Source organism: Mus musculus, chromosome 14, assembly GCF_000001635.26.
Source record: "Mus musculus strain C57BL/6J chromosome 14, GRCm38.p6 C57BL/6J".
Classification (NCBI taxonomy): Eukaryota; Metazoa; Chordata; class Mammalia; order Rodentia; family Muridae; genus Mus; species Mus musculus.
This window is the reverse complement of record NC_000080.6, coordinates 87,496,519-87,518,076: the sequence shown is the minus strand read 5'-3', so window position 1 is coordinate 87,518,076 and position 21,558 is coordinate 87,496,519. Positions and strand designations below refer to the sequence as shown.

General features: G+C 38.3%; 1 protein-coding gene across 9 annotated transcripts in view; it reads right to left on the bottom strand.

The window, feature by feature from the left end:
* The window catches only part of Tdrd3 (tudor domain containing 3), a 129,331-nt gene that overhangs the window by 27,432 nt on the left and 80,341 nt on the right, over nt 1-21,558 (bottom strand). For 7 of the 9 annotated variants that reach the window (XR_383170.3, XM_006518909.3, NM_172605.3 and 4 more), the window contains 2 exons: nt 11,471-12,318; nt 6,307-6,432 (listed from right to left, as the gene is read on the bottom strand). Coding sequence is in view for 8 of the 9 variants with exons in the window: in XM_006518909.3 (XP_006518972.1) it covers nt 6,307-6,432; nt 11,471-12,318 (974 nt within the window). In the remaining variant the exon portion in view is untranslated. Of the gene's footprint in view, nt 1-1,546; nt 1,857-2,884; nt 6,433-11,470; nt 12,319-21,558 lie in introns of those variants that run through there. The other 2 variants (XM_011245039.2, NM_001253755.1) reach the window with 2 other exon arrangements.

The window sequence follows — 21,558 nt, the reverse complement described above, 5'->3', positions numbered from 1 at the left end:
CTGTGGAATAATGTGCTTACAGCATGCATGGATAAGGGTCCAATCACCAGCATCATGAAAATTAATTAAAAACATTAAAAAGAAGACACACAGATGAGGTTCTGGGTCCATAATTTAAAAGGATGTTTTAGGTTTAAACTAGACATACAGTTGTTTCTGACCTTATACCAAAAAAGAAAATGAACACTGTCCACACGGTAAACCTTGCAAGTTTCCCAAAATATGGTGAAAAAACAAACAAGACAAAACCAAACATACTTTAGTGTCTTCAAAGGCCAAAGCAAATTTTGTTTTTAGCACTCATACAGACACTAACTTATCAAAGAATTTATCAGCAAGAATGGCAAGTCTATGATCAAACAGGCATTTGGGCTAAATACTAGTTGTCAAAGCCTCACTGTTACATAATTCTAAGTGCCTTTGAAGTGAAAAATGTGGATAACAATTGTCGTCCTTTTAATGTCTCCTATGACTTTGATTTGCTGTACAAGCTGCACATCGCCTAATTAAATGACTCACATGCCTTGTCCTTACCCACTCAAGGCTTCTTTAGCTCACTGCTCCGTCTGCCCCAACGCCTCATCTCCCCTATCAGTATCTAAGTTGGGGGTTTCCTTGTTCCTCTAGGCTTTTTTTCAGGAAAGTATCTTTAGTGGAATTAATGACTTTTTATGAATGCTATTTGAGTTTGAAAGAGTAACTTTTAAATGTGTTTTCCATTCAAAACTAGAGTCTAATTCCATAAGTGAGGGTAGTCATGCAGAATAAGTAGTCCCCTGTGATCCTGGATGTGTGAACTTCCTGTCTCAGCCTCCTGAATGCTGGGATTTCTAGCATATGACACCCAGCCAGGCTAAGTTTTATTGTTTAAATAGGAAGCAAGGTGAATCATAGTACAATATACCTATACTTCTACCTACTCAAGACTGTTTAAGCCCAGGAGAGTTCAAGGCCAGCTTGGACAACATGACAATATTTTGCATTAAAAATCCGAAATCAATTTGCTGAAAGGACCCTGATATAGCTGTCTCTTGTGAGGCGATGCCAGTGCCTGGCAAACACAGAAGTGGATGTTCACAGTCAGCTATTGGATGGAACACAGGGCCCCCAATGGAGGAGCTAGAGAAAGTATCCAAGGAGCTAAAGGGGTCTGCAACCCTATAGGTGGAACAACAATATGAACTAACCAGTACCCTGGAGCTCTTGACTCTAGCTGCATATGTAGCAGAAGATAGCCTAGTTGGCCATTAGTGGAAAGAGAGGCCCCTTGGTATGACAAATTTTATATGCCCCAGTACAGGGGAGTGCCAGGACCAAGAAGTGGGAGCGGGTGGGTAGGGGAGTGGGGGGGTATGGGGGACTTTTGGGATAGCATTCGAAATGTAAATGAAGAAAATACCTAATAAAAAATTATATATATTAAAAAATCCAAAATCAAACAAGACAATAGATGTAATCATGAAATAAATAGAAAAATAGAGAAATGTATTTTTATTTTCCATTAGTATTTTGTATGCCTGTGTGTGTGTGTGTGTGTGTGTGTGTGTGTGTGTGTGTGTGTGTGTGTGTATGTGTGTGTATGCTCTGTGCACATCCGCAGCTGTATGTATGTGCATACGTGTGCATGTATGCAAGGAGCCTGGAGGTAGATGCTGCAGTCTTCTATCACTTTACACTTTAGTTTTGGGGACAGACTTTTGCTGAACTTCACTGGCTGTCCAGTGAGCCCAGGACTCTCCGGTCTTCAACTCCTAGCCCGTGGATTATGTCTGGGTTTTGACGTGGGCGTTAGGGAGCAAGCGTCAGGTCCTCCAGCTTTTACAACAAGTATTTTATCCACTGAGCCATCCCGTCAGCTGCAGGAAAAGAATGACTTTAATACATAAGTGCATTATTATATTTTCTTCAACAACAATTTTGTCTTTAAACTAAAGTGGAATAAACAATCACCTACTGGTATCTTAGTTTAAGAGTTTAAGAGGTTAAAAAAAAAGAATTATAATGAAAATAACTTCACGTACCAGAAATATGCTTCTTACTTTTGTATACAGGGTGGGGATTTTTGTGGGTATATATACATACATACATACATACATACATATATATATATATATATATATACACACACACACATATATATACACATATATACATATATACATATATATATGCATTACAGGAATACTGCCTTTAACCTGGGAGGTATATAAGGAGTATTTGCTGAGTTATTAAATGACCCCATAGAAAAACACAGGATAGGATGATTTCCAATAACCCATCTGCTACTTTCCAGAATTACTGCCCAAGACCATGTGCATGGTAAGGTCGAAAAATTAACCATTACCACCATACCATGGATTGTCTGGGTGGAATAACAGCAGTTCCTGACAGAAGTACCTGTTGTGAACACTTTTAAGAGAAGCCTTGGATACCAGCATGCTCTGAAACACCTCTTACGACATTAACAGTCTTACAGGCTCTAAGTCTTGAAGGCACTTCAAAACGCAGGAGACAGCAGTGCTCAAGTGTAAAGTTCAGAAACAAGTCCAGGAAAAAGAAGGGTGAATCTGTGTAACACAGCCAACTATTTCACAGGTTTTCCAAACTGCCTGTGGCATCTTTATACTGGTTTCCTCTTATTAGTTTTGGAGTTCAAAGGAACCAATTAGGAAGGGGCCTGCGGTGAGGACCATTAGCAGATTTTCTTGCTAATGTTTTCTCATACAATAGAGAGGATTAATGAATATAATGGGTTTTTCCATGTATTTTCCATAATGCATCAACTATCTTGCTAAAATAAGGAGAGCTCTATAATGTTTCAATAACACACACATGTGCATATCATACAAAATACAAACACAAAATAAAAAGAAGCTTATTTTCTATCTATTTTATTTTAGAATGTTTACTGTTTTGTTTTGGGACACTATAAGAGTCCTAAAGAAAGAAGAATAGGGGAAAATAACTGGAGCATTTATATACTTAAAAATGATCTATAAATAACATATATATCACAAGAAATAAATAGGAAGTTCATTACAAGATAGATATTAAAATAAAACTTATTTTATCTTATTATTATTTTTAGATGCCCATTTTTCTAATGAGACAAAGGGAGGGAAGGAGGGAATGGATTTGTAGGAAGGGAATTGGGAAAGATCTGAATGGAGTTGGGGGAAATTGAAATCAGAATAGATTGCATGAAAAAATCTATTTCCAATAAAAAAATAGAAAATAAAAAAAATACCCAACAACATCTTACAGAGTAAAAAGATCCATATAAAATCTAGTTGTAATAAAAACAAAAGTTCAAGGTTAAAGCAACAAGATGTTTAATAAATCATTTTCAAAGAAAAGAAGTATCCATTCAAAATCAGAACATGTATTTTGAGTGTCTAAAATATCATCCCTGAATATGTTCTAGAAATAAAATGGTGGGCACATCCAGATTGGAAAGGGAAATAAATAAATATTTGGCCACCAACTTAACCCCTAAACCTCATGAGAAAAACATTAACACTTAGATTTAAAGCATTAGTTTTTATTTTAATTTTCCATACAACCAAACTATTAACTCAGTCTTTCTGTCTCTTAATATTTCATGCTGTTTGCTTGCTGATTCATCCTTACATAACTGAGAAGCAGTACAAGCAACTGGTTTTTATAAAGGCTTTTTTGGTTTAAATGCAAGCTATTTTTGATTGTTCTGCGCTTTACTGGAAAAACATACCTTTGCTAAATCATCACTGGTATTTTTGAAAATCTTAAGAGGTGATCTTCCAACATCTTGCGCCAATAACAAACATAAATCTTAATCAAATAAACATAGTATTTCACATAAAAATACACACATATGTAGTGCAAGAAGGCAAAAGCTGAAAGTTCAAGATTCCACAGTGTAAGTGAACAACCATGCTAAGACCTCTTAGCAGTTCTCTGCACCTCTGCAGCCCTTTAAATCTGTACAGTGAGTCGGTCAACTAAGGCTGCCTTCCTGTTGGTACAGTAGATGTTTTGCTTATAATTTTGTAGAGTTTTGATTAATTTAACCTTGAGATGATCCCAAGGTACAGAAATAAATGTGCTCTTAGACTGCAACACAACTACTCTCAGAGCTAAGAGAATTCTACCTTGACTCTACATCACATGTACTGACATCTGCATAGATTGTATTGCTGCAGTGAATTCTTATGTATGTACCTATGCACACATAGATATTGCTTAAATGGGGAGAGAAGAGAAATGTTAAGCTGGTGGCATCTATATTTCAAGGAGATGTTTCTCTCAAGTAACTATTCTTGCAGACAGAAGAATGGCTGCCTTTTCCTCAACAGTGAGGCCCACAGTCCAAACTGCATGAAAATTAGTATATATTAATCTATGCAAACTCTGCACACAGGAGGGAAAGAATGGCAAAACCTTCAGAAGATGCACTGATTTTATTATCCTGCTTCTGACAAATAGTTTAGGTGTCTCATTCCAGCTTTAAAATATGTGAAAGTAAATCATAAATGAGTACTCAACAGAGGATTGTGGCTCCAAATACAATCAGCAAACCAGCTCTGACATCTGATAAAGCCATCATACAGCCACACTTAAACAAATAAAATTCAAAGTAAGGGTTATGAAAACACTTAAGGCAGAAAAGTGACAGTACTGTAGCCCTTCAGGACCACACCCCTCTAAATGAGGGAATGTCTGTGGAACAACAAATGGCATCAGGTCTGACTGACTGCCCTAGAAGAGCAAGAAGACAGGAAGAAAACCAAATACTTCCTTTAGGAGAACAGAGTAAAATCAATCCCTCACTAAGATTTCTAAAAAAATAAAAACTACATTACATAAAAATGCTACTTTGAAGCCGGCATAAGAATGTACACCTGGTCTGACAGGTAGAGGCAGAAGGATTGGTTTAAGGTCATCCTTGGCTACATGATGAGTACAGCCTGGGCTCTATGAGACCACCATATATCATGTAAGACTCTAGATAAAGCAAGTATAATTTACACATTAAAAATATGACTTCCACTTAGACACTGAATGCTATGACTAAAAACAACTGGGAGCATATAAAAATAGCCAGCTGTAATTCAACTTCTAGAAGTACAGAGTGAGTAAATAATAAATTTTACCATTAAAATTGGGTTAGAAAGTATTAACAGAAAATGGGGGAATGAAGATAGCTGCCACATGAGACCAAGTAAGCTATGTGAGCTATGTGAAACCAAATTTTCCCAAGAGAGGAGAAATATAATTTAAATAATGATGGTATATCAGTCTTTTAGAGAAAAACTTTGAAACTTTAGAATAATGAAGCTGAAGGGGATTCCCTCTTAACCCAAGGAACCAACAATATCATACTATAAGGTAAAATGATAAATTACCTTACAAAATGACAGCTTTTCTTGCATAAAAAAGGGCAAATATTCATGCCTCTGAATGTGAATGCTGCAACTGAGTTTTTGTTCTTGCTTTATTTATATTGGAGGATGAGGACACCAATAAGAACATTTCAGAAAATCCTTAAGCCACCAAGTCTGAAAGCAGCTCACAAAAGGATAATGCAGGGACCCAAGATGAGGGATGAGGGCCCTGGCAGAGGGACGTGATTCTCTGCTGTGTTTGACACTTTAGGGAAGACAGCGGGACAGCACTTGTCTATGTCTAATGTACTTAGATGTGGATTAAATCCCTATAGAAAGTCAAGAAAGTGCTATCAAACACATGCTCTATGAGGCCAGAGAAATCCGAGCTTAACACGGTCAAAGTTATTACACAGCTTGGACAAACTGGTAATAAAATAAATCAAGTAATTACTATTGTTGAAATATTTAGTTGCTCTGTATATATGCATATATGTAAAGATATGCATGTGGTAAACAATGTACAAAGCTGTATATAATTTAAAATGCTTTTCTTAGTTGTATAAGTACCTAAAATAATAAACAAAGCATGTATCCTATAGAGAATGAAATTTGACAACTTTTGGGCATAATTTAGACAAATTTAAAGTAACAATTTGAAAAAGAAAATATGCATAAAACCCAATTTTACACATACAAATATTTGTCAAACATGGAAGCAAGGGTATCTATTTCCAAAGCATGATATAACAACACAGTATACATGGAATTAATTGCAATGCATTTGTTTTAAGTTCCAATAAAGTTGCAATCTTTAATTGGAGTAGCCATTTTCAAACAAACTCAGTATTTTTCACTTGCAAATTTTGTATGACTATGTCTAATCTCTTAGAGCTATTTATTTTCTTCAAAGTAGCCTTTGTACAGAATTTGGATCACGTACCCATGCCTCTGTCTGAACAGGCTTGATATTGCTCAGTAGCACCTCTTCATAGTTGCCGTAGTCCGTGAACTTAACGACCGCTGTCATACCCGAAGAATGCAAGGCTTCAACTTCTGCTCGGTAAAACTGAAGGCACAAAAGAAATTTGAAACAGGACATCAGTGCTGCCTATAAAGACAGTGTCTAGGTAACAAGTTCACATCCTTCTAAAAGCTGGGTTCTCTAAGCATGTACCAGGAAAGAGCTGGTTCCTTTTGTATTATAGTAGCAACTAGTACATCTCTTGTAAGTATTCCGTTAGTCCCTGATGTTTCCTTCTTGTGTCTGGGTGCTAATAACTTTAGAGCAACTCGCTGGGGTGTTATACAGTCTTCCCTCCCTTCCTCTACTGTTTTAGACTCACCATTATGTTGGGAGTTGTTTGATTATATGTTTCAGTCTTTAAACTTTTCAAGTTACCTAAGTTCACATAAATTCAGCAGTCATCCTGTGTCCTGAGAAAACAAATGCCTGCTTAGCAACTCAACTGCTTCACCTTTACTTCCTGTGATCCCATAGAGTAACTGAAAGGGGGCAGGATTCAATTCGTCTGGCTTCTATCTTCCAACTCTCTAAAATACAACCCTGACACAGACTTGAGTTTTTAAAAAGCCTTATAAGAAACCTAGCACCAAATAAAGCCATATATTTAATTTCTTTTTTAAAAAGTAGCTTCAGTTTTATAAAGGTTATCCATGCTAAAACAACAGCAACAAAACTTCTCTATAACGTGGAAATCAGTGTGATACAGTTGTAATGGCCTGCTATTTAAAAAAAGCTGAGAACTCAGGAAAAGTTTCCTATGACGATGGAACACATTTAAAAACAAAGAATTTTCAGCCAACTCAAGTATATCCAGGGGAAGTTAGGAGCCGTAAACATGCACACAGCAAACTAATACAAGTTTTAAAGTAATTATGATATGACATGACTGCTCAACAAATAACAAATTAGGACTAGTATAATGAAGGGTCTACTAACAGTTTGTATTTCATGCATAGGTAAAAGATTTTAAGTGGAATGGATCACACACAGTACTGCAGTATCAATGAAAAGCTTTGGAGATCTGAGATTGCAGACAAGGAAAACAATTAGAAGGCTATTATAATATTCAAGTCCAGAGGGAGAAATTAATTGAGTTAATTTTAGTGTAATGAGAGATGGAAAACTGCCTCACATTCTCAGTTCTTCTACGGAAATACAAGTATTGTAAGGAATTATGTAAACATTAGAATATGCCTGTTGAACATCTCCAAAACATAATCATAGTAAAACTTAAGCTATGGCTTCCTAATGGTAGTTATAGCACATTTTTTCCTTATACTTCTATCTTTGCTTTTATCTTAAAAAAAAAGTGAAAGTTGTCTTAAATATGCCTCTTTTTTGGATTTTGTTTGTTTGTTTTCGAGACAGGGTAGCTTTGGGGATAACTATGAATAGTGTCAATTTTTAATACTTGAGTATAATCTAGAATCCAAAGACATCCATCTAACAGAAAGTATACATCCCAGTGTAAGTGCAGTGATCGCCTTAAAAGATCTTCCAGTTGTTCTAGCACACTATAATAGCTCAAAATATTTTGAATGTCACAATAGTCTGGACTATCATTATAAACCTATTCAACCTAGGCAACAAATGAATTTAGCACATTGTTTTTTTTCCTAAATTCTTAATCCATCTTTATTTCAATAAAGTACCTATTAAGTATTGGCTTCCATAATGATAAATAACTAGAATGTTTCATTGAAAAGAAATGTTGTCTTTGATCCTACACACACACACACACACACACTGATTCATTTTTAGACAATTATAATTAAGATTGAAGTTTTATTAAAAAGTGTGCCAAGTTCTGGGAGGCATTTGGGGCATACAGAGTCAGAACTAACCAACCTACATATCCCCAACCTAGTGCTCAGCAACTACTGAGTTATGGTTTGTTTAACACTCAATTTTTGCAGAAGGAACTTGTCTGCCAATTTCAGTTGGAATACACACAGATCTGTTCTTCACTGTTGCTCCATTTATCTCTGATTGATAATTTCTATCCAGATCTTTTCTGTGTTTGGCAGTGGACAAGAATACCAGGAGATACCCTTTTCAAAGAAGGTGGTTTTAGGCTTGCCAGTGGTTAGCTAATAGAGGGCTGCTATCACTAATAGAGGCATAAGTTTTATAGGGTGTCAATGAAAGACTGCCTTATTTACCACGTCTTTCCAACATGGTTAAACTTCAACCCGAATCTCTTCATTCTCTGGCTTTAGTACAGATCAACTCATAACACCACAGACCATCCAATATAGAAAACAGTGCTTAACCTCACACACAAGTCTGACCTGGGAGCATTTTTCTAAGGTCTACAATGTAAGCTTTACAATCATTTACAACCTTTTCCTTGTCTCTGAATGATGAAGTAGGTAAATATAAAGAATCTTTCAATATTCAAATCAAGCATTTTCTTTTGATCTCTATGGGCAACAGGCATGTACATGCTTAAAACCATCTGTAACTTTAGTTCCAGGAGATTCTGACCCCCTCTCCTGACCTCTGTAGGCACCAATCATATATGTGGTATACATATATACATGCAGGCAAAAACACTCGTACACATAAAATAAAATGACAAAAAATATTTTCTAATAAAGTTTCCTGCAGTAACTCTACCAATGAAGTAAAAGACTTACACAGTGAAAATGCTGATAGGGAAGGAAGGAAGGAAGGAAGGAAGGGAGGGAGGGAGGGAGGGAGGGAGGGAGGGAGGGAGGGAGGGAGGGGGGGAGGGAGGGAGGGAGGGCAGACAGAAACCAATCAACCAACCAGAAAATGGAAAGACCTTCCCATGCTCATTGAAAGACTAATACTGTGAAAATGACTATTCTGCCAAAAGTAATATTACACTGCTAAATAAACAATATTAAAGCAACTTCTAACTTGTTGAATTCATAGATCAAGCTGAGAAGCTATTTTAGTAGATATAGACTTACACAGTTATCCACAACTAGTTAAACTTCAGAGAATAAGAGACCATAAAATGCTAATCCCTAGCTGTAACACAAACACTGCACCTGGCCTCCCAGGCCACAGCGAGGGGAAGCAGCCCAGGGTGGGGGATGACTGCAGGAAAACATTACCTTCTGGACACAGCAGGGCTATGTCTGAACTCACAGCAGTTGTGACAGCATGTACAAAACCTGTGCAAGCCAGAGCCACACCAAATCCCAGCAAGGAAAGGTAAGTTGGGCACACAGTCCCACTCCAACTCCAAGCCTTGAAGCTAATGGCACAGCCTTTTAAAGTTTGAAATTCTATTTTAAAATGGGGCATGAAACTAAACAGAATTCTCGAAAGATGAAAAAAAAATGGCCAAGAAACATTTTTTTAAAATGTTCAATATCCTTAACCATCAGGGATATGAAAATTAAAACTACTTTCATTTTATCCCAGTCAGAAAGGCTAAGGTCCAAAAAAGCAAATGACAGTTAAGGGTCAAGATGAATGAGGGAAAGACAAACGGCCACTCTCTGCCGATGAGAGGACCGACTGGTTCAGCCTCTGTGGAGCTGAGTGGCAGCAGATCTTCCTCGATACGCAGCCATATGATGAGACTTAAAGGGCAATGAGAGGACTCTGCATCCTGCTAGAGACACCTGTTCGTCCGTATTCACCAACGCTCTACTCACCGTAAGAGCTAGGAAGAGGAAACAGCCTAGATGTCTATCAGCTTAGGAATGGGGAATGGAAATTTGTTACTCAATATTATTCAGTTATTAAGGGAAACAAAATTATGAAATTCACAGGTGGGCTGGTGAGATGGCTCAGTGGGTAAGACCACCCGACTGCTCTTCTGAAGGTCAGGAGTTCAAATCCCAGCAACCACACGGTGGCTCACAACCATCCATAACGAGATCTGACTCCCTCTTCTGGAGTGTCTGAGGACAGCTACAGTGTACTTACATATAATAAATGAATAAATAAATCTTTAAAAAAAAAAAAGAAAGAAATTCACAGGTAAATGGAGGTAAACCAGACTAATAAAGACCAATGTCACGTTTTTCTCTCGTTTGTAAATATTAGCTTCAATCATCAGGTATGCATGCTTCATTTGCAATACCCAAAGAGGTCTGGAAGTTAGGAAAAGCCAACAGGTAGAAAGGGAGGTAACTGGAAGGAAATATAAAATAAGAATAATGGAATAACAGGAAGGAACATGGATAAATGACAATAAAGACCTGGATGGGTATAATATTTTTTTAAAGATTTATTGATTTATTTTTTTATGTGCACTGGTGTCTTGCCTGTGTGTATATATCTGGATGAGGGTGGAGATCCCCTGGGGCTGGAGTTATAGTCTCCACTGATGCCACATGTGTGCTGGGAATTGAATCCTGGTCCTCGGGATCTGCTGAGCTATCTCTCCAGCCCCCGTGTGTAAGAAAATTTTAAAAACAGGATACAAATTTGGGTCGGTGGGAAGCAAGGAGTGGATCTGAGTGAAGTTAGGAAAGGTGACAGACACAACTAACGCACACTGCACAATCCTCATTCAACTCATAACATTAAAATCAGCATTCTGCGTTCCCTTCCTCTGAGGGACCCACCTAGTCTCCCAGCTCTGAAAAGATTCGTATCACTCTATTCTTTTGCCTTTTTCCCATCTGCTCATTTCCCACCATGGCTTCTTTCAGTCCCTTTTAGCCAGCAAATAAGTATTAATTTATTTACTACAAGGTGAAGACTAGCTTATATACACTTTTCTAATTTACAGGCTGAATATATTCTCTTTCAATGAAAACTCACATAATTTCGCACCACTGAAATAATTTTCCTCCTTGGAAATGAGTAAAATTTGCAAGAAAGTAAGCACCTCTAATTTAGCAAATACTGCGTGAACTATGGCTGAACTAAGTTTAATCACTTTTCATATGGTTCTCGAATGTAATCCAAGACAAATTCTGCCTAAGCATTCACCAAAAAAAAAAAAGTTAAATATTTTATGAATTACCTACCTATAAATCTCCTTAAGGGCTCAAAACAGATATGTTTACAGAACAAAACATACAGATAATTTCAAGAGTACCACGAGAATATTGCATAACATGTAGCAGCGTGTTTGCGACAGTCATACCTTGTTGTCTTCCCAATAAAGTGCAAAACATTCATCGCCAGGTTTCCACACTTTTGCATACTCCACAGGAATAGATGATTCTATCACCTTTTCAGGCTTAATTGGCCCAGACCTTCTTTTGGGCCCACTATTATAAAATATTTTATCATCGTAGGGCACAGCTGTGACAGGTCCTGCTGACTTAATCGGTCCTACGCGCCTTCCTTTCAGAGGCGGAGCTGTCTCTCCATTTGGAACACCAAGACTATTGCTCTGCACAGGCCTCGGGTAATCAGTGTTTACACTAAAATGTTTCTCAATTTTTAGACCACTAACAGCTTCACTATTCATTGTCCGTGGTTTCCTCTCATAACAGTGATCAGGATGACCTGTTTGGTTTTCTCTTCTCCCACGTCTTTGATTATTGTAATCTACGAATTCTGGAGGAAGTGGGTTTTCTTTGGCCTCTGCATACAAAGGGCCTCTTCCTGGTCTGTTTTGCATAGAGTTCTCTCTCTTTTTAAAAGCACCATCGTTGTGCTGAAGGCCTAGAGGATGTGAAGCGTCTTTAGTTCTGTCATACCTAGAATATGGCCTGTCACACTTGATCCTCTCTTCTGCCCATACATCAGAACCTGAGGAACTACTCGGCCTTTCGGAGCCTCTATTTCTAGATAATACGCTGTTTTCTACAGTTGACTTGGAAGTTGGGGTGTCTTTTTGAAAGCGAGGTGGCCTCTCATTTCTTGGCTGCCTGGTATCGTTTCGAGGAAGATGTCTTGACTGAGTGCCGTCCTTCATCCCATTTTGCTCGGCATTCCATCCTCTGTGCTGTCCTTGATGAAGGTGCTGTGGCTGTGACTTAGGTTCTAAAAGGCAGAAGGACACGATGCATATTAGAATTAAGACAGCACTGATAGTTACTCATTTTTAAATGCCTAAACTTACATAGGAAGACAGTTACTATGGTAACATCTCCTATCTCCATACTTTGTTACCTTACCTCTCAGCATCCTCTGAGTTCTAGTTATTTATCATGACGTCTTCCTAGTTAGCACATTAAAAAGTTAAGCAATGTTGTGAATCAAGATAAAAGTAGTTTAACAGCTGCAAATTTATTCTATGTCAAGTGAGGCTATTATACACACACACACACACACACACACACACACACACACACACACACATATAAAATGCCTACAGCATTACCAAATATATGATTTATCTTTGATGAACATGTTTGGGGTTTTTTTTTTTTTTTTGGTTGTTTGTTTTGACATAAATCAGTGTCAAGATACAGGTCCTTGTACACCGCCTGGGATAACCAGATTTCCAAAGATGGGCATTAATGACATTTGGTTGACCTATTGCCTGCATTGCAAGAAAACTACCGTCATTGTTCTCCAGGTGTTAAATCCCAATTCATTATGTAGCTTTATGTTTCCAGTCCTTGGCAAAAGAATTGTCAGATAAATTGCTTAGGTCAACAAGAATAAAAAAGATGTTTTGTTCTAAGTCACAGATAATAAATTGAAATTCAAAATGGCAAGATGAGCAAGAGAATAAAAGAAAACTCATCATAGCATATATACTATACTTGAAATTCAAAGTAAAATGAATTATTTTCTAGGTAAGTTTCTATATGCAGGCCAACCATCTATTAATTATGACAAAAAGAAATACCCAGGCCTTCAAATGCCTGCCAGCTAGATTTATGAGACACTTTCCCTAAGAGTATCTATCTTATCAACATATTCAAATGGCTTATTTTTTAACACATACATAAATACATATATACATACATTATGTGTGTGTGTGTGTGTGTGTGTGTGTGTGTGTGTGTGTGTGAGAGAGAGAGAGAGAGAGAGAGAGAGAGAGAGAGAGAGAGAGTGTAGTATATGATATGGCATGGGTGTGTGCACATGCCAGATCCCCCGAGCTGGGATGACAAGCAGATGTAATCCATGTGCTAAGAACTGGGAACTCAACTGGGGTCCTCTGAAAACCCTGCAAGCACTCAACTGCTGCATCATCTCTCTCTCCCTTAGTCTGTTTTGGAGACTCTTGCCAACATTAGGATTTGTCTAGGAATAAAGACTTAGGGAACAGAGAAAACTGGTGCCACACATGATGAATATGCTCAACAGAAGGGCATATCAGAGACCCAAGCAGCAGTGGCTAATCAGGGTATGCCACATAAGCACCCTTCACACAGTATCAGAATACAGAAACATGGATGCCTAATTAGCAAAACAGGCTAAGGCTCCTTCCTTATAGAGTGTACTCAGGAAAATTTTATTGCTAAAATAAATCAAATTTGACTTGTCACAAGATAGATGTGGAAACATATTTGGGGAATAAGCTTTTGGGCTTGCTATGTTTAGGACTTGTTTTCCTTTAAACTGCAAAAGAATCTCAAGATCTGCCTGCCTTTGTAAACTTGCCTGGGTTGGATCCTGTCCTGAGATTACCATTCCAACCGAATTTTCTGTCTTAGGTTGACCCTGAATTTGGGAATCTACCTGGCTTTATAAGCATAAACAAAAAAAACTTAGCTGGGTGGGATTCTTGCCTTGGGATCAATCTAAATGTCCTTCCTTAATAACTTTCTGCCAAGCTGGCTCTCAGTGTAGCTATCTCTTTAGATCTGTGAAGCTCTTTACACAATTCATATTGAATCCTTACATTTTGTGTAGTTGAGAAAGTATATATTTTTAATCTCATGTTTTTAGGATTCCCACTGCCTTAAGGGCTGTCCTGAAGGTCACAGCATTCTACCATCTCGCTGATACATTAGACACACCCTCACCTCCCAGACTCCAGCTGTCTCTGATTACCAGGGAGCATTAACCTTGGCAGAGAAGACATTCCTTGAAAATATTTACATTATTATCTAAACAACCTTTACACCCACAGTAAGCATCAGGGGAGGGAACCAAGTCATTCCGTCCTGTAAGTGGCTTCAGTTTTATAGTCAGAATCCAGGTACTTTCTGCCACTCATACAGAGAAGCAGGAATACAAACTGTAACACTCCAAACAGCACCAGACACTAATCTATAACAGATCCAGTAATACAAATGTATATGAAAAAATAAATTCATGAGCTGTTAAACCTTAGCCAAAAGAAAATAGTATTAAAAAAGTAGCAGAAGCATTTGAGGATTTTTTTTTAATCTTAATGCTTCTGATTTTAAAATGGAATCTTCCTGGAAATACATGGAACATTGAAGATTACATAGCAGAATACAGGAAAGATTAGCAGAATATGATGAATAGTATTGTAAAATAGACAAACCATGAACACAATAACAGCTCAAAAAAAAGAAGAAGAAGAAGAAAAGGTAACCAGGAGCATTGCTGTGAGCTAGCATGAACTGTAGTGAATACTGTTATGCAGGTCATGCATTTTAAAATTTATGTTTATAACAACTAAAATGGTTACAGCACTGTATTAAATTCAAGAATCATCCAGAAAGAGACTATTGTCAAAAATCAACTACTTCAGGCTGGAGAGATGTCTCAGTGGTTAAGAGCACTAACTGCTCTTCCGAAAGTCCTGAGTTCAAACCCCAGCAACCACATGGTGGCTCACAACCATCTGTAATGAGATCTGATGTTCTCTTCTGGTGCATCTGAAGACAGCTACAGTGTACTTAGATATAATAGTAAATAAATCAAAAAAAATCAACTACTTCTATCAGTATTAAGGATGCTGAATTAAACAGGCACCTTACAGTATGAATACTTCTTTGCAAACTATTCAATCTACAGTGGCAGCTACACCTTCATTTTAAGGTAATATTTGAATATCCATTAGCATCTGACTCTGTGATCTATAGCCAGCTAAGCAGATAGGCTGACTGTAGCTCTTTCCCTTTCCCGCAGTCTCATTTCCAGCTCTGCAGTGGGCCACTGCTGCAGCTTCCCCCTCCCCTGCCCTCCCTTATACCCGTGGATTGCACAGATCTTCCCCTCCAAACTTTCCTGCCCCACACTGTTGCTTTATGCCAGCCCCCAAGGCCAGTGGGCATTCCCAGAGAACTTTCAGGCCACACAGGCCAGGAGAGGAGGCAGGCTAATTACAGATTTCACCCCTCACTCCATTCTTCTAAATCCAACCTTGCAGTCTTATCCCCAGCTCTGAAGCAGACTACTGTAGCCTCCCCTACTGTCTGCCTCCTACTCTAGTGCATCCAAACAGATCTGCTTTAGCCTTCCTCCCAACTCATCCTATTATCCCAGGCCACAACTCTAGAAGGCACTGCCTGGGAACCCACATGCCACTCAGGCCACAGAAGCAAGGAGCTTTTCTGAAGATCATGATTACTCCCTCTTCTCTACATCCGATCCTTCAGACTCACCACCACCTCTGTAGGTGACTGCCTGTTAGGGCCACTCCACACTGTCTGACTCCATTCCCAGGGGACTAGGTACATCCTACTGGAACACCCTGCTTTGGAATCTCAGTCCCCATCCACATTCTTGACTGTCAGCTCTCACTAACCAGGAACAATTTTACCCCAAACCCACAGAGTCCACACCTATCAGGATCCCAGAAGTTGTTCCTACCAGGCAACACACTCTAAGAAACAGAGAGAGCAACAGAAACCAAAGAACAAGACACCCACCAAAAGAGACAAGACCAGCTATCAGTACCTAGAATTACAACCTCCCCATACCCAGATGGCTAGACACTGGCATATAAACATAATTAATGAAGGCCAGGCTAGTATGTCTCCACTGGAGGCCAGCAAAGCCATAACACTGGGCCCTGAAACCTGCAATATAGCTGAGGCATGAGGAAATGACCTCAAAATACCCTTTATGAATATGACAGAGACCCTTAAAGAAGTCTAAGAAACAAACAAAAGTGGAAGGAAATGAGTAAAACAATTCAAGACTTCAAAGTGAAAAAAGAACCAACAAAAGAAAACCCAATCTGGGAGAAAACTGGAAATGGAAAATTTAGGAACACAAACAAGAGCCACAGAGGCAAACCTCACCCACAGAATACACAGGATGAAAGAATCTTAAACAGCAAAAGTATAATGAAGAAATGGATACCCCATTTAAAGAAAATGATAAATTTAAAAGACTCCAGCTTAAAACATCCAGGATATCTGAAACACTATGGTAAGACCAAATCTAAGAACAACAGAAATACAAGAAGACACTTAGCTCATACACACAGAAAATATTTTCAACAATATGATAGAAGAAAAATTTCAAGCTTAACAAAGAGCTTAAGAATACAAAATAGCAAACAGACTAGACCAGAAAAGAAATTTACCATAACATATAATAATTAAAACATTAAATGTGAAAACCATGAAAGAATATTAAGAAGTGAAAGGGGAAAAGACAAAGTGACATATAAAGGTATAAAGAGGAACACCTGATTTTTTGATGGGATCTCTAAAACCCAGAAGATCCTGGGCAGATGTTCTAAATATGCTACAAGACCACAGCTGCCAGGCCAGACAGCTATATTCAAAAAACCTTTCAATGACAAAAATTGAGAAAGGGGAATCAATACACGATAAAAATAAATCTGTCTACAAATCCAGCTCTACACAAAGCATTAGAAGAAAAATTTCAACCTTAAATGATCAATCACATCCAAGGAAAACCAAGAAGTAACTACCCCAGGTCGGCAAAGTAAGAGAGGTGGTGGGGAAACACACCAGCAATTTCAGATTGTTAACTCTGAACATCAATGGTCTCAATTCACCAAAGAAAGACACAGACTAACAGAATGGATACAAAACCAGGATCCATCCTTTGGTTGTATTCAAGGAACTTTAACATTAAGGATAGACATCACTTCAACGTAAAAGAATGGAAAAAATAGTTTAAGGAAATGGATCTAAGAAGCAAGCTAATTAATGTAGCCTTTTTAATATCTGACAAAATAAGACTTCAAAACATACCTAATTAGAAAAGTTGGAGAAGAACACTACATACTCAACAGAAAGAAAACTCCACCAATAGAACATTGCAGTTCTTCATATTCGCCAAACACAAGAGTACTCAAGTTAATTAAAGAAACACTACTACAGTTTAAGTCACATACTGACCTTGACACAGGAAGAGTGGGTGACTTCAATACCCAAATTTCAGCAATAGAGAGGTAATGCAGTCTAAACTGATAATTCTAGAGCCACATGATATAATAAACCAAATGGACCTAACAGATATATACAGAACTTTTCACCCAAACACAAAAGAATATACTTTCTTCTCAGAACTGAACAAAGCTTTCTCCAAAAATGAAAAGAGACTTAAGACACGAAGTAAATCCCTACAGAAACAAGAAAGCTGCAATAACACTCTGCATCCTCTCTGACCACCAGAAATTAAATCTGTGTACTAGAAACAACAGAAAGGTTAGGAACCCACAGAAATCCAACAACTCACTACTGAATGAAAATGAGTCTGGACTGAAAGAGAGAAAGAAATTTAAAAACTTTCTTGTATCAAATGAAATGAATACAGAACATACCCAAACTTATGGGACACAAAAAGGGCTGTTCTAAGTGACAAGTCCATAGCACTAAGAACCTACATAAAAAAAATCAAATCAAAACTGAGTGACCTTACACTACCAACTAAACAGTGTAACCTAAAGCTCTAGAGCAAAAGGACACTACACCCAAAAGGAGTAGATAGCAAAAACAATCAAACTTAGGGCTGAAATCTATAAACAAGAAATAAAAATTAAAAAAGAAAATACAAAGACTTAGTGAACCAAAGAATTGGTGTTTTAAGAAAATCAGAAAGCATGTCAAATCCTTAGCAAATTAACTAAAGGGCAGAGAGAGATGATCCACACTAGCAAAACTAAAGATGAAAAGGGAACAGCAGACCCTGAGGAAATCCAGAGACTTTAAAAACCCATACACCTCCACCAAATTCAAAATTTCTAAAGGAAGTGGATAATTTTCTCAATAAAACCATTTATCAAAGTTAAATCCAAATCAGATACGGTTAAACAGACATATAGCCTCTAGTACAATAGAACTATTCACTAAAACTCTCTAAACAAGCAAAAAACAACAACAACAAAAACCCCAGGCCAACAGTTTCAGTGCAGAATTCTAGAGTTAATGCCAAAGCTCCTCAAACTATTCCACAAACTACAAAGAGGAGAAACACTGTCCAATTCATCAGACCCAGCAAAGAAGCAGGGTCCAGACCAGTTCCTCTATGAACATAGATGAAAACATTCTAAATAAAAGATTTGCAAACTGAACTTAAAAACACATCAAAAATACTATCCACTGTGATCAACGGGGCTTCATCACAGAAATGCCAGAATGGTCCTATATCTATCTATCTATCTATCTATCTATCTATCTATCTATCTATCTATCTATCTATCTATCTATCTAATCTATCTATGTGTGTATGTATATATGTATATATATGTACATATATATCAATAAATGTAAATAATAAACCATATAAATGAATTGAAGGTGACTAGGGAGGGACTCCAAAGAGGAGAGGTATGGTTACAAGCTATGTGTGGGGTAATGTGCAAACATATCACAGTAGAAGCCTCCTAAAATACATATATACACATGAAGGTGATTCAAAACAAATGACCAAATGATGGGGAAGGCAGTGTGGCAACCAGACAGCTCATCACCAAGAGATGTGTACAGTACAATTAATTACACCTAATTGAGTTGTCACCCAAAAGGGTCCCATGTGAACCCTCTTCCCCAACCCTTCTCCCTCCCCCCCACCCCGCCTAAAAAAAAAAAAACAAAAAACAAAAAACAAAAGCTGGACTGTTCTCAAGACTATCGGTTGCCCTCCATAAACCATCAGCCAGACTCCAGTGCTGAAGACAACACCTACATAAGTCACTGAACATGGCAATGTTGAACTGGTGACTACATAGAGCCTTCGTCATATTTGCTAGTGTCTTTGGTATAGGAATGTACTCTGCAGGCTACCAAAGGAGAAGTGTAAACACCAACCCAGCCACAAATCCTCTGATCTAAAACATGTCCTGTCTGCAAGATCTGCCAATGCAATGGTAGCTCACATTTGTGAGAATAACTAACCAATTTCTAATTTGACTTAAGGGGCACGCTACAAAATGACACCCATAATACCCAACACTGCTTGGGTGTCCAAGAACCTGAGACTTGATAGGCTAGAGAACTAGTGTAAAACCAAATATACAGGTCTAAAAACAAAGCACTACATGACTTCTAAAGACATTCTGCCATACACATCAAAGAGTGTCTCGCTCAGCCGTCGGAGAAGCTTCCTCCTGTAGCAGACAGGAAGAAATACAGAGACCCACATCCAGACATTATGAAGAAAGTAAACTACCTTCCAACACTTAGCCATACATGAGAGGTTTCTGTCAAATCCCCTCAGGTCCCAGGGAACCTGTCAGTGTGGATGCTGAAAGAGTGTAAGAGCCGTAGGCAATAGAGAACCCCAGAGAACGACCCTCTACCTCAACCTGAACGAGGCCCACAGGAACTCACTGAGACTGAGGCAGCATGCACGGGGACTAAAGGGCTCGTCATCAGTTTGGGTCCTAGAATGTAAGAAGTGGACACATTGGCCCATTCCTAATTCTGAAGAAAACTCCAACTGACAACCACCTGCGCATGAGGACGTAGTTTCCTCTCAGGAGACTGACTCTCAAGGGCAGGCTCCGTGCCCAGCAGTAGATGGCAACTGAAAAACTGAGCTCAGTGGTTCCCTGTCTCATGGTGACATGTCAGGTATCTCTGTCATCTAAAGAAAATTACCTTTTACTTTATTCTAGTCTCTTTTGGGGGGGGGGAGGAGTGCTCCTTTAGCTCTTTGGGTCCTTTGTATATACTATGGCCTTCAGGTCAGTGTTCTTAGGGGAGTCCAGTGTGTGCATGGAGTGGGTCTCTTTCCTGTGCTCTTTCCTTCTGTCTGTTTGTCCAACTCTCATGTGTTAGCTTTGCTTTATCTCACCTTATATATAATGGAGTGAAAACCAAAATCATGATATATTATATGAGAAATAGAAATGTTTTTAAAAGGAATTTTTTTAAAAACTGAATCTGTGTACCCACTACTTACACCTATATCTTGAACACACGGTATTATTTATAAGTGAAGAGTCAAAGTAATATGCTTCAACTGAATCCCACCCAGAGAGTGTGGAGCCTTATAGCTACACTAAACCCTTACTGGATCTAAAGCCCATGGCTTCTCAGTATGCCAGTGTGCATGCCCACAAACGCTAAACAGAAAGCAGCCAGTGAGATAGTTACTGTTCACGCTAGCAAGGTCCAGAAAGTGCCAAAGCCTCTTGGATGCCTGAAAGCTACATTTGGATGTCAGGACTGCTAAACGCTGCCCTAAGACCATCAGCATTTTACATTCAAGCAGAAAAACTGAAGCCACTGGGAAAAACTGGGCTAACGTTTAAAAGCTTTAAAAGTCAGCACCTAGACGAAGCATAGTACGGAGGTTGTATATCATAGGTCGGCCATCCAGTGCTTCTATAATGTTAGGCAAGATATTTAACTTTTCGTAGTCTCATCTTAAAAATCAATAAATACACAAATAAATAAATATGTACTTCAAATATCTGTAAAATATTCAGAGTAGTATGTCTTGAATAAACTCTCAGTAAATATTATTTTGATCATTATCTATAACTATGTTAATAAGTTTATGCATCAATATCCAGGAAAGCCCTAGACTTCAATGAGACGCCTGTGTCTATTTACACCACTGCTGCTGCTTCTTCTTTTCCCCCCTTCGTTTTTTTTGAGACAGAGTTTTTCTCTGTAGCCCTGGCTGTCCTGGAACTCACCCTATAGACCAGGCTGGCCTCGAACTCAGAAATCCGCCTGTCTCTGCCTCCCAAGTGCTGGAACTAAAGGCGTGCGCCACCACTGCCCGGCTACACCAGTGGTTCTCAACTTTCCTAATGCTGTGACCCTTTAATACAGTTCCTCATGTTGTGATGACCCCCAAACATAAAATATTTTCATTGCTAGTTCGTAACTGTAATTTTGCTACAATTATGAATCATAGTATACACAGGTATGTTTTACTATATTCTTTCAGGGTTCATGACCCACAGGTTGAGAA